The 13,033-nt window shown below is 40.3% G+C and overlaps 1 protein-coding gene across 2 annotated transcripts in view; it reads left to right on the top strand.

Annotated features, from left to right (window-relative positions):
• c9h8orf34 (chromosome 9 C8orf34 homolog) overlaps nucleotides 1–12,289 on the top strand; it is a 70,317-nt gene extending 58,028 nt beyond the window's left edge. For both annotated transcript variants that reach the window (XM_080305994.1, XM_080305993.1), the window contains exons 12-15: nucleotides 3,997–4,487; nucleotides 7,254–7,350; nucleotides 11,080–11,118; nucleotides 11,910–12,289. In XM_080305994.1, the coding sequence (XP_080162120.1) occupies nucleotides 3,997–4,487; nucleotides 7,254–7,350; nucleotides 11,080–11,118; nucleotides 11,910–11,917 (635 nt within the window). In that variant the 3' untranslated portion in view covers nucleotides 11,918–12,289. The remainder of the gene's footprint in view (nucleotides 1–3,996; nucleotides 4,488–7,253; nucleotides 7,351–11,079; nucleotides 11,119–11,909) is intronic.
• Nucleotides 12,290–13,033: the final 744 nt, after the last annotated feature.

Genomic DNA, 13,033 nt, shown 5'->3' with positions numbered 1-13,033 from the left:
ACACTTTTCTCTTCCCATCATTGTAGTGCAAGTTAATCTCAGTTTGGAGGCATTTTTTTCCCCCTAAAACTGTCCAGGCTCTTTTCGATGTTTTTCTGTTCTTGATTGTGACCAGTGGTCTGCACCATACTGTAAACCCTCTGTATTTACATTAATGAAAGCATCTCTTGCTTATAGACTTGAAATTTAAATGATACACCTACTTCCTCAAGAGTGTTTTTGACTTGGCTATATGTCTTTAGCCGTTTCATCTTCTGTGGTCTACCTGGTATTTTAGTATTGCTGAGCCTGATTGCTGATATGTCCACTTCTAAAGTTTTAATATTTAAGGTTTATCAGCCTAATACTGACCTCCTTTACTTGCATCAACATCTCTTTGGGCCCCATATTGAGAGTTTGTGCAAATAACTAGTTCAAAAATGTAAGCTCAACACGAAATCAAGTTCAGATCATTTATTTGCCTAAATTTAGTTTTGGGCCTCTGAAAATGAGGGTCTATGTATAAAAATGTCTGTAATACCTAAGTAGTTAATGTATTAGCACACTTCAAGTGTATAAGTATACATAATTTTGTCGATTCGTGCAAAGATAATCCCGCTCAGTTATTACCTTGAAGTGTGCAGATGTGTATTTATATGCAGACACCCTTTCCTCTGTCTGTATTTTCTTCTGAACTTGCTGTGTTTGGGGCATTTTTTTGGCGGCAGTGGTTTCATTGCCCTCCAGTCATGAAACATGCACTCCATCGGCGTTTGGCCCTTTCTCTTGAGCTGGTGCAGAGGTGTGACTGTTTTTATTTGAACAAAACCACCCTGAAACAATCAGGAAACAATCCCTCATCTTCCTGATTCACCGCTTTGCCTTTCAGTCCTTAGCTTGCTTGACCACATTTGCTCCCTCACTCTCGCTTGTTTGAGGCCAGGGAGGGGCCCGAGTCTGAAAGCTGTGTTTATATAATACCTATAACCTCCTCATCCGTTGTACAAAACATCGCAAACTGCTCAATTCATCAGTGACAAAGGCTTTTGTAAAAGAAAATTTCCCCCATTTAGAGCCAGGGATATCTCGTCAGAGTAAAAGTAAATAATCCCAAGAATTTTTCCAAGACCGCGTTGCCAACTTTTAATTTTACTTCCATTCACACCGTGTGAGGAATGTGCATTTCTTTCACATTATTTGTACGTTATCAATCCAAGGACTAAAGGGTAGCGTTTTAATTTCGTCAAGCAAACAGTATATTGTATACTTGTAAGCCTGCTGACAAATGACATGTCTTTAGCGCACTTGTTTATTTTCAGTGGAAGGATCCAATAAAGATTTCATGAGTTCTGAATGGTCGTATAGCGTGCTAGGGCCTTGTACTCGCTCACCACATGCAACTGCTTTTGGATCAAAGACTTTAATAGATCTGTTTCTATTTCTTCTTGTTTTCTTTCTGTCCCCCTCTGTCTCATTTTCTACCCTCTTTTCCCTGTTGTTGTTACTTGCGTTTGGGTTCAAACTCAAGGTTCATAGTATATGAATTTTGATGGCATGTCTCTTTATATCAGTGTCACTGAGATATGTTAAAGTATTCCTGTGTTTAACAAAGTCAGTTTAAAATTAAAACTGCCTTTCATAGGCTACTCTTTACTGTTAGGTAGCTGGAGTCGAATGTCCATTTCTGTGTGTGTCGGTGTGTGTGGTGGTGGGGGGGTATTTAGAGCAAAGACATGTGGTGTTTATCATTATACTGGTAAATACCTCAAGATGAAAATATAAGCTTTATGGGAACTACGGAATACATCCTGTTTACAGCTTTTTAAAATAATATCAGCCATCAGTGTGGGTGGACATAGTGTGTGGGTGATTAAGGACTTAAAGCGGGAAATCATTATATCCTGTACTTTACTTTGCACGTTTGTATTATTTATTTCACTGCAGTCTAAAGGTATTCACTTATTTATCCTTTGGTGTTATGGTCAAGATCCAGCTGTGGAGGTTAGCACATGGTTACAGTGCATACAGCAGTGTTGCCACTGCCAAAAGCTGATGTCAAGACCTGCCTTGAACAGCACGCACGGTTGAGTGTTTACCGTAATTTGATTGCTTCGTCCTCAGCAGTGACCAAGCTACTCTCAACTCCACAGATGTCTTTCAATATTAGCCTCTGAGGCTGCCACCTTCTCCTCTCCCCGTCTCACTTCCTCCTTCATCCATTTCAGCTTTCGCGTTTTGGCCCATTAATAAAATTTGCCAATTTCTGCCCATTAGTTGTTACTAATGTGTAGAATGTGTTGAGATTCATCTGACCAGGCAAACTTTTTCGAATCTTTTTTGTCAGATTTCTAGTCCATGCGAAATATAGCCTCAGTTTCATGCTCTTAGCTGACATGGGTGGTCTTCTGCTGCTGTAGCCCAACTACTTTAAGGCTAAATTTGATGTGTATTCAGAGAGATTTTATATGTTGGTTGTAATGTGGGGTTATTTGAGTTACTGTTGCCTTCCTAAGAGCTTTAATAGTCTGGCCATTCTCTCTTGACCTCTGACATTAGACTGAGACTGCTGCTCACTGAATATATTCTTTTTTTCACGGCACTCTATGTAAACTCGAGAGAGTTTCAGTTTCTGAAATACTTAGACCAGCACATCTGGCACCAACAGCCAAACCAGGTTCAAAGCCACTTAAATCAGCTTCCTTTCCAATGCTGATGCTCAGTGTGAATGCCAACAGCTTGTCTTTACCATCTCTACATGCCTCAATGCATTGAATTGTTACTATGCAATTGGCTGATGAGACAGCTGCAGTATAAGAAACTGAACATGTGTACCTAATGAAGTGTCCTCCGAGTGTGTGTTGGCATTCAGGCAGTAAAACTCTGAGGACCCGCTGCTCTTATAATTTAGAAATTATTACGTCTGTAAAGTTTAACGGTTCACAGACACACACACATAACATCACGCAGGACACAAGTTAGTGAACACATAAAACCAACAACAAGCAGCATATGTTCAGCATTGTGTCTCAAATGAAGGTTTACTTCTATGCACGCTGAGCTGCTTAAGCACATAAACAGCAATCCACTCAGGCATGTCAAATAATTATATGCATTTGATCCCCAAAGGATTTTGTGCAGCACTGTCTGATTTTAAACAAACAGAATCTTCCGGAGTAATGTCCAAAAGCTAAATTTAGGATAGCATTACAGGCATTTTCTGTTTGCATACTAAATAGATATTTGTCAGTGAATAGAAGCACATGTTTCATGTTTTCTGCAAATGTTGTTTGTAAAACCCAGGAAAGCTGAAATTTGCTCAAAAACATGGAAGTTTGAGTTTGTGAAATAATTGTTGCTTGCTCTTGTTATTTATCTAACGTCACACATACAGTTTTCCAGAAGTACCCTCTACCTCGAGTGAGTCATTCCTCTAAATCATGCCTCTTAAATGATAACTCCCAGTTTGTTGAATCCCGATTGTCAAGATCTGGAACGAAAGCAGAAAACATGGAAAAAATGACCCAGATGTTGATCACAGAAGTTGGCAGCGTCGCGTTTTTTTATAAACAAAAATGTTTTCGAGACTACCAGAGCAGCAGCCTAATGTGTTTTTGTCAGGAAGAAGGGAAGAAATACAGCCATGCTGCACTTACTGTATCAACTTGGGACATTTTCTGACAGAGGAAGCTGGATTCACCACAGTTTATAAGGTCTATAAATATTGTCATCATTGCCGAGAAAAGGGATTAACCCAAGCAGTCTCGCCCACAGTAAAGTTTGTGAATCATTAGTCAAATCAGTCGATGAATAAAACTCAAAGTAAGCCTGCTGGTATGTTAAAAGTTCCTTTTCCAGAGTTATTTGGGAGAGTTATCTTAAAAATTATTATGGGCATTTTCGTGGCTTTAAATAAAGTCAATTTTATTTCAATGTGTGTGTATACCATAGGATTTAAATAGGAAATTTACTCCTTAAGCGTTTGGATACTGACTTGGATTATTGCCTTTCTTTCTCCAGAGGTTGAGAAGGACCTGGCAAAGCTGGCAGAAGTGGGAAAGATGACCACCCGAAGCTCCAATAATCCACATAGCAGCCTATACCACACCCCAGTGCGCCACAGAACTCTACCTGACACACTTCCCCTCCCCAGCCTCGTGTCCAGGCCCCAGTCTCCAGCTGGTAGCCTTACGGGGAAGTCTTGTGGTGTGGGCCTCCCCTTGCTTAGCCCCAAGACCACGACCCTCACCATGGGTAGGACTCAGTCTCCTAGCAACCCTGGGAGCAGGACTCAAACCCCCAGAACACCCAGCAGGCCCATAACCCCAAATAGTTTGCTGACACGCTCCACCTTTAACTCCGGCTCTTATAAAGAGGTGACCTTCAGGAGGTCGCGGAGCCGCCCTGTTACACCCACAAGTCAGCCAATACTTACCCGACCGCTGCTCACCCCTCCAGGGCTAAGCAGCACAGATACCCTTGGTGCCAGCCTACGGGCCTATCTGTCTGAGGTAAGACCCCACACTGAAACTTTTGTTTTTTACAAGTCATGCAAGCACTTAATGAGACATGTAGTTCTACATGTTATATTTCACATTGCAAGGATAAAACTGTCATAAAAATTGGGTCATGGTCTGAAAAGGTTTTAGCATCTTGAGAGTGAACTTGTGTGCTGAAAGCCAAAAAAGTAAAGCCGGGCACTGAAGCTGAGAGCCTTTCCTCAGAAAGAAATATGAGCGAGATCACCAGGAGCACAAAATATTACACGTGCAAATCCTTTGCGGGCACACACCACTTCGTGTGGGGTTTAGCAGAAAGTCGTGGAGGTCTGTACAGTAGGATGTCACTTCACTGTGGAAAAATGAGTCTGGCATAAAAGGGGAACTTTCATTGGGATTTCTTTCTTATATTCCTTTCATGATCTACTTAACAGCAGGACTGTTAAATATGAGCCTTTTTTTGAAGGTTTTATTAATGGTGGGGCAGGAATTTTACAATGCCTTTGTGTAATCTGACAGTTATGCCAGTTGACACCTAGTCACATTATCCAAAACACTACTGCACCCAGTCGGCTTTTATTAAGGCCACCTGGTCCCAGGTAGAAGAACTGAAGCCTTAAAGTGAGGCCAGGTTCCAGAGTGAGAGAATCTTTAACCTCTTAAAAGAGAAAACAATGGATATAAATGCTAGCTTTCTTGTGTTTTCTTTAATTGGTATTCAGGAATAGTTCTCTAGGCTTCTTGAAGGACATTCAAAGCTCTTTTTTGGATGTTTGCTATCTTTCTATTTTATTTTTTTGTCAAAATGATGGTAAATGGCCTGTATTTACCATTACCATCCTGTAGTATGCTTTACTAGTCCCTAAGGACCCCAAAGCGCTTTACACGTCCAGTCATCCACCCATTCACACACACATTCACACACTAGTGATGGCAAGCTACATTGTAGCCACAGCCACCCTGGGGCGCACTGACAGAGTCGAGGCTGCCGGACACTGGCGCCACCAGGCCCTCTGACCACCACCAGTAGGCAACGGGTGAAGTGTCTTGCCCAAGGACACAACGACCGAGACTGTCGAGACCGAGACTGTCCAACCAGATCGGAAGGTTGCCAGGGCTCGAACCGGCAACCTTCCGATTACTAGGCGAACTCCCAACTCTTGAGCCACGATCGCCCCTGATGATGCAACACTGCTTTAATAATGTTAAATTCTGGCTCTGGGGAGGCCAATCCAGGACTGCTAGGGTTTCACTGTTTGTTTTTTTGTTTGTTTTTTCATCTAGGTATGCTTTTACTGCATTGCTGGTGTGTTTAAAATTGTCTGCTTTCATAATTGGATCAACTTTGCCAAGGTCCCTCGCAGTCACCAACCACTGCAGAGCCTCCAATGTGTTTCACAGATAGGATGTAAACATTCACCATTGTACCTCTCTCCTAAAGTCCTCCGTACATATAGATGATGATTTGAACCAAAAATGCCAAATTTTATTCATGAACCCTTTAAGACCTACCATAGACCCAAGTCCGCCAGAGCTTATATTATATTTTTACATGCTGTAGTGCCATTTTTGGGAGCATTTCAAGTTGCTATACATAAATACAACCATTATAGCCCAAATTTTAATAATATGTATGCATTAAGTGCATAGTAATTACATAAATTGCAAAAAAGTGCAATAAACTACAAAAAAATTGAAAATCGTTTTTGTTTTTTTAACATATATTTCTAGTTAGAGAAATTTAACTCACAAGACCTCTTGCTACTGATTTTCAGTCCAGATCTTGTGTAACTTGAGTACCCCAGCCATTGTTTCCCCTCTTTAAGAATGGTTCTTAACAGCCGCTCTTCCACTGAGACCATTTCTGAGGAGACTTTAGTGAACAGTAGATGGATCAACTGATGGGCCAGAAGCAGTTTTTGGGTCCTGTGTCAGGTCTTTTCTGTCTCTTCCCCCCCCTGTTTTTGTTACTTCTAAGGGGTACAACACTGATTCATCCCTTGAGGGGGCTTCAATGACCTATTAATATAGGTCAGTGACTTAACAACCAAGAGTAAACATTCCTCTGAAAATGGTTTGGTACAAGGACTGGACTGAAGGAAGTGAAAAAGCAGCCAATTTCCAAAGAAAACTTTGAAAGACCTTCAGGAATGCTCGACAACTATGGCTCTTTAAAACTGGAGAGAAAGTCTGGCTCCTTAGAAGCAAAATATGAAGACATAAGCAGTGGCTTCTTGGATATAAAGTATATATTTCACCGTATATGTGTGCTCATTATGGTAAATGGTAAATGGCCTGTATTTGTATAGCGCTTTACTAGTCCCTAAGGACCCCAAAGCGCTTCACACTACATTCAGTCATTCACCCATTCACACACACATTCACACACACATTCACACACTGGTGATGGCAAGCTACATTGTAGCTACAGCTGCCCTGGGACGCACTGACACAGTTCTTGGTATTCAACTAGTTTTGTACATTTTTATTTCTTGACTTTTGCACTTTTTGATGGGTTAGGGTTCCAAATGTTCAGTATTGAATACAATTATGAATACATAGTCATTAATACAATGACAACCATAAGCCGGTTGAAGATTTGTTTCCATTTTCAGTTTGTTTAAGAGTTCAGATTTGCTAAACGGACAGGCTGGCCTAGATTGTCTTTCCTAATCTTGTTTTCCCATTTCTCTTTTGTTCTGTCCATCTATCTGCAGAGTATATATTTTACCATCCTCTATTATTTCTCTTCTATTATGATCTGTTTTTCCATTTCAGGATGAGTTTTACCAGCAGTTACAGGCCATCAGACAGCCTTGGCATATTCCTAGTGACACAGACAGTGACATCCTGGACCCTCCAGAACAGGATAAAAGTGAGTTACTTTTCTTGCTCTACCTTTCTTCTTTCTTTTTTCCCCTCATGCAGGCGAGACCAAACATCCACAGTGCATCTCAGTTACTGGGAGTTTTTTAGAAGCTTTCATTTGCACCGTTTACAAATCTGGACCTCTAATGTTTTTACCTTTCCACTGACTTTTTTTTTTCTTTTTTCTTTGTGAGACGTGACGTTCATTTCATCACTGCACAGTCACTTTACCACAATGATTAACTGTTGGATTAAACTGGCAATAGAAACATATTCCTTGTAAAATTCTGCAACGGAGCAAAACGGCTGACTCATGCTAATTTCCATATTTCATCACTGGGTGAAATCCTGGAGAGGTTCTGAAAGGGTGGGATGTTGTCATGTACAATTTCCTTTCCTGGCACCTGTAGGAAATATATCTTTATCAAAATCCAACACATAGATGTGTAGGGGTTTTTTTGTTTTTTTTGCTTAAAAAGTCATAAATCGAGTCAAAGTAATGGCCTGGCTTGGATGCGGTGCAGTGTGTTACTCTGGCTTTGAACATGGCAGAATTAAATCAGACCTCCTTGAAAGTTCTGGTCCATAAATCAAATGAGTGCATGTGGTGGTATGGTCTGATAATCACATGCTCGCCGGAGTGAAACTAAGTACTTTTCAATTCACTGTGATCCGCTAAGAAACTGTCAGATTTATACTGCCTTATGACTGATTAACATATGGATAAATGTCTTAGGTCCTGAGAGACTTTTAAGTTATTGTAGCTGCATTAAATGACAAATCAGTCATGTAAACATTACATATTCCTGCAGGTCTGCTGTATCAGAAATATAAATGGACTGGACTGAAATGCTTCAAATGTTATAACAGCCTTATCAGTAGAAGACTTTATTTTTGGCTGCGCAATTATTCCCAAGGGGTCACCACAGCGGGTAGCCCTGCATTTTTGATTTGATGCCCTTCCTGAAGTAACCGCAAATGGATTTGGGACCTTTAAGTTGGGCTATACTATAAAGCCACTCAGTAAGACATTCTGATACTTATTCCAATACAGGCACTGACATAAGGCGACACGGTCAAGACAAAATCAGTAGGGTTTATGTCACTGAGAGCATGAATATGCTCTCTGAAGATTTCCTAACAGCGCATGAAACGAACAAATAAATGAGTAAATCATGAAATATCCCATGCAAACTGAGAGATTCATCCTCTGGGGAAACATGAATATGCCCAGTATATTTAAAGCATTATGATAAATTCTCCTTGGATCATTAAAAATCAGACAAAATTCGATGAAATCTTTTCCTTTTGGGCCATCCAACATGTTTCCACAATTACAACCTGATCAAGTGCTCAAACCAAATCTCACGCTATCCTTTGTTGTATTTGTCAAAGCTTCTTGAAGTGGACCAATGTGCTGGATGTACAGAGCGCTGCAGACCAACACTGGCACGCTGAGGTCCTGTGACTGCTTAGCCAAAAATAAGACGCTTCCAATTTCTGAATGAGTTAAATGATAAAAGACAACGCTCTGAAAATAACTAAGCCCTGTTTTCTCAGCAAACAAAGAATCATCAGCTACACAAAGTGAAAATTAAGTGCATGTGGGACTTAAAAAGACCGCTTTCATTGATGCTATGAAACAAGAATTCCAGTCAAACAAAAGATCAAGCAGGCGAATGGTTGTCACATGGAAATATAACTCTTCTGACAAGTTCCTCTAGAGGGCCGTTGTTTTGCCAAATGTGTATCTTGCACAATAAATGGATGGATTTTCCTAATAGCCCCTGGGGGTCTGCTCTAAGTCTTGGCAGTAGTAATGGCAATGCTGAGAAAGGATATGAACCGCATATTGAATTAGACGTGGCTCAGACAGGGGAGAGGGAGACTGACAGAGAAAAAGAGCCACAAGACGTGACAAAGCACTTTCTGGCGTGAGAGAGGACCCACTGGGACTGTTCACTGAAATCTGGTTTGTGTGCATTTGCGTATGTGCATGTGAGCGATTGTATTAGTCAGTGCAAGGCATTAAAATTGTTTTCAGAGAGCACTTTTGCGCTCTTTATCCAATTTTTTTTTCCTGGGAATTTTTTGACCTATGAAATAATACTGTTAAACAGCAGCTGCACTGACAGCTAAATATGCGATTGGGGAAAAAAAGATTTTTTAAAATCACAGCCTATAAACAAAGCAAGAGGCAAAGCAAACTTCTAATGTTTGCTTATTTAGGAATTGCTTCAAATCATTTTCAAATAAAAACAAATTGAAGTGCTCTCATTGTATGTGTTTTTCAATATGGGGTGCATGTCACTGGATCTAAATAGTTTACATACATGGAGACATAGTCAGTGATCTTCATTTACATATATAAAACAACATGCATCTCCTTAGTATAGCTCATTATGCTTTCTATCTTGCTGCTCTTAAATCTGAAACTGCAGCTGGCTACTTTGGGTTAATATCCATCCATTTTCTTCTGCCTATCGGGTTCAGCATCACAAAGTGCCTAGAATCTAATCCCAGCTGTTACATGCAGGGTGCACCCTGGACAAGTCACCAGTTTAGAACAGAGCTAACAGACTGAAGCAAACTCCACACAGAAAGGCTTCCCTACGCTGTGTTCACTGCATCATTCCATGTTTGGCACTGATCACCACCTGCACTCATGTATATATCATGTATATATCTATCTACTTAGCACTTTTAATTCTTATTCTCATTTTTATTTTCATGTCCATTTAAGCTTAATTTATAACAGTATTTATGACAGCATGTTTGCACTGAAGCACCGCAGCAATTTCCTAATGTTGTAAACCCGCTCAACATTTGGCAATAAAACCCTTTCTGATTCTGATTCAGGTTAAAGTCTCTGTCTGCTAACACGGCTAAAGCTAAATTGGGTCCTGTCATTTTGGCTGTTTGTGTGCAAAATCTGACACATGAAAAATATTAGTAAGCAAGGGTTTTACCTCTTATTTTCAATCTTTGTACTAAGCAAAAATAGCTGTCGGCTAGAGTTTGACAGGTTTAGTGTAAAGCTATAGTTAAAGTTTTAGACTACGAGAGTTTGCATGATCATAAAAAAAACTGAAAAGTCATAAAATTTGCAGAGAAGCCAGGAGAAGTATTGGAAAACAAAATAAAGCTAGACAGGTGGAAAAAAGCATGGATATTTTTCTTACGTTTTGTTATAGGGTAGTGTCAGGCCATGAACTTAGTTGCAGCTTGCACTTTGACAATATATAAATTTGTGCAATACCAGTAAAATTCTGATTTTCTTGCATGTGTATAATTTTGAATATAGATTACTATAGTAATATAATATAGAATATAGTAATTTTGAATAGAGATTACTTTAGAAACTCTATCCGAGTGGTTAGTCCTAGACTAAAAGAATAAAAATCAGAGAGGATCTCTGCTGAAAAAGGTTTTTAGTCCAAGGCTAGACTTACTTAACCCAAGCCTGTGAAACCGAGTCTACATGTGTGTGTAGTGTAGTGCAGTAAATGGTGCTAAATGAGCTCAGCACTAATACGCCAACCTCACTGCCAGCCTAGTGCTTAATGTGACACCTACTATGGGTCAGTCATTGTATAAAAAGATATTTCAAACGAACCATGCTAATACTTTTTTTTTGTCAAAGCCACAAATGCCTATAAACGTTTATTGTATTGCATTACTGTAACTTCAAATAAGAGCCGTCGTCCTGCGTGACATTTATTCGTTTCTTTCACAGGTGGTTCACGAGACGCCAATAAGAGATCCGTGTTTTCAGGTGAGAATCTGAACAGGTAGATGTTTTAACCTTAAGAGACAGTCTCTAATGTGTTGCATAATTTTGCCACCGCCTGCAAACTATGTCAAGAGTTCTGCTGCTGTAAGTAACTGCTTCAAACTGAGAGAGCCTCAGCGTCTGTCAGTGAGCTCATGTTTAGAGCCACATTATGTTTCCCAAACAACTACCAATGGGCGAGTTGGTAGCCTCCACCTTCATTTACGGTCCATTCAGTTACAGTCACAGGCTAAATGGAGGGCACAGCGGCTCTCAAATGCGATTGGCGGAGGCTGCCTGTGTGTGGAGACGCTGTTGCCCAATTCCATTAAGTCACTTGGGTTGTGAGTTTACACGCAGCAGACAGCGTCAAGTCACAGCGTCAACATTTGGGAGAAGGAGAAAGTCTGTCTGGTTTGAGGTTGTCTGCGGTTCTCCTTCTTGTGGCTCCGGAGGTGCCCACAGCTCCCAGTGTCAGTGTGCCAGTCTGGAGGCAGATCTGAGAACAGGCTGCTGCTGCTGCTTGGCTATCAGAGAGGCCAGAGCATTGCCACAGCAACCAAACTCAAAGCTCACTGCTCTCCCACAACTCTTCTATATTGTGAAATATGGTCACTGGAACCTCCACTGGGCAACACTAAGTCTAATTTTCCACCTCATGTTTGTCCATGACATGCTCAAATATTAAACGGCTGTTTCAAAGTAATTGCCCCAGTTATTATTCTTATTAGCGGTTAAATGTGTCTGATTTTGGTTTCTAGGAGACTGATGTTTTTGTCTTTCATTTTTCACAGGCCTATAGTGACGGAGACCAGAGACATTGATCCAATCAAACTATTATGCAAACCGCTGGACATTTTGAATATGTGAATACACAGACAATTATTTTTATAATTCATAGATAGGAAAGAAAAAGATTGTATACTTTTTCACAGATATTTCATACACATTGTACTGTAACTGTACGATAAAAATGTGAAAATATGACTTGAGAGTATGAAATATGCCATTTATTTTTGTTTGCTCTATAGCATGCTACTGAAATTCTACATGGAGTCCAGCAAACAGATGCATTTTGTTGTCGGTAGACTTTTTCTAGGCCTGTGGCATATTCACACTGTCAAGGCAGCACACCTATGTTAGGATAGTGTTTATTAAATGCACTGGTGAAAGATTTTGTGTGGGTTTTTTTTAAAGATACGCAAGTTCTGAAGGGTATCCGTGGAATGCTGTTATATTGATTTGGTGCACTTGTTCTATTTTCTACCCCAGTGTAACACACCTTGTTCTGCTATTTTTATTTAGCGCTTTCTGAATTTCAACCTGGGAGGGGGGAAAAGCACTGAAAGAGGAGTTTTTACCCCCTAAAGCTCGAGGCAGTTTTGTTCAAAAATTTCCCCAGAAATAAGCCAAAATGAAAAGAAACAAAAACAACTTGGCCTCAACGGATGAGGCGCTTGGGAGAATTTTGTAATACAACACGCCTCATTGTCCCCATCATCAGGTTGAACGAGTTCTTATAAACTCCAGGAAAGAATTTTAGTTTTACTCCTTCCAAATCAATCCTTAAACAAAAAAGAAAAAAGGAGAGTACACACATCCTCGTAGTGAGTCATTAAACTCTTATGATACTTAAACGGTCCTAAAAATTCCACCAAATATGAGTCCACAGAAATGAAGGATAACATCCACTATATTCATAGCCGTACTTTGCGTACTTTTTGTGTGCCATGCATGACAACCTTTGAAAAGTTGGGCCAGATGCAGCCTGTTCCTTGTGCAAGGACCTCCAGTGGTGCATAGAGATTAACTCTAAACATAACGTGTAATAATGAAGTCCTGGTTTAATCCACTTTCCCCCATCTTTTCCCCAGCGTTTAACTATGCGTCTCTTACGTACATGGAGGTTCTGCACAGA

This window comes from Astatotilapia calliptera, chromosome 9 (assembly GCF_964374335.1).
Source record: "Astatotilapia calliptera chromosome 9, fAstCal68.1, whole genome shotgun sequence".
NCBI classification, from domain to species: Eukaryota; Metazoa; Chordata; class Actinopteri; order Cichliformes; family Cichlidae; genus Astatotilapia; species Astatotilapia calliptera.
This window is presented reverse-complemented; position numbering and strand designations above follow the sequence as displayed.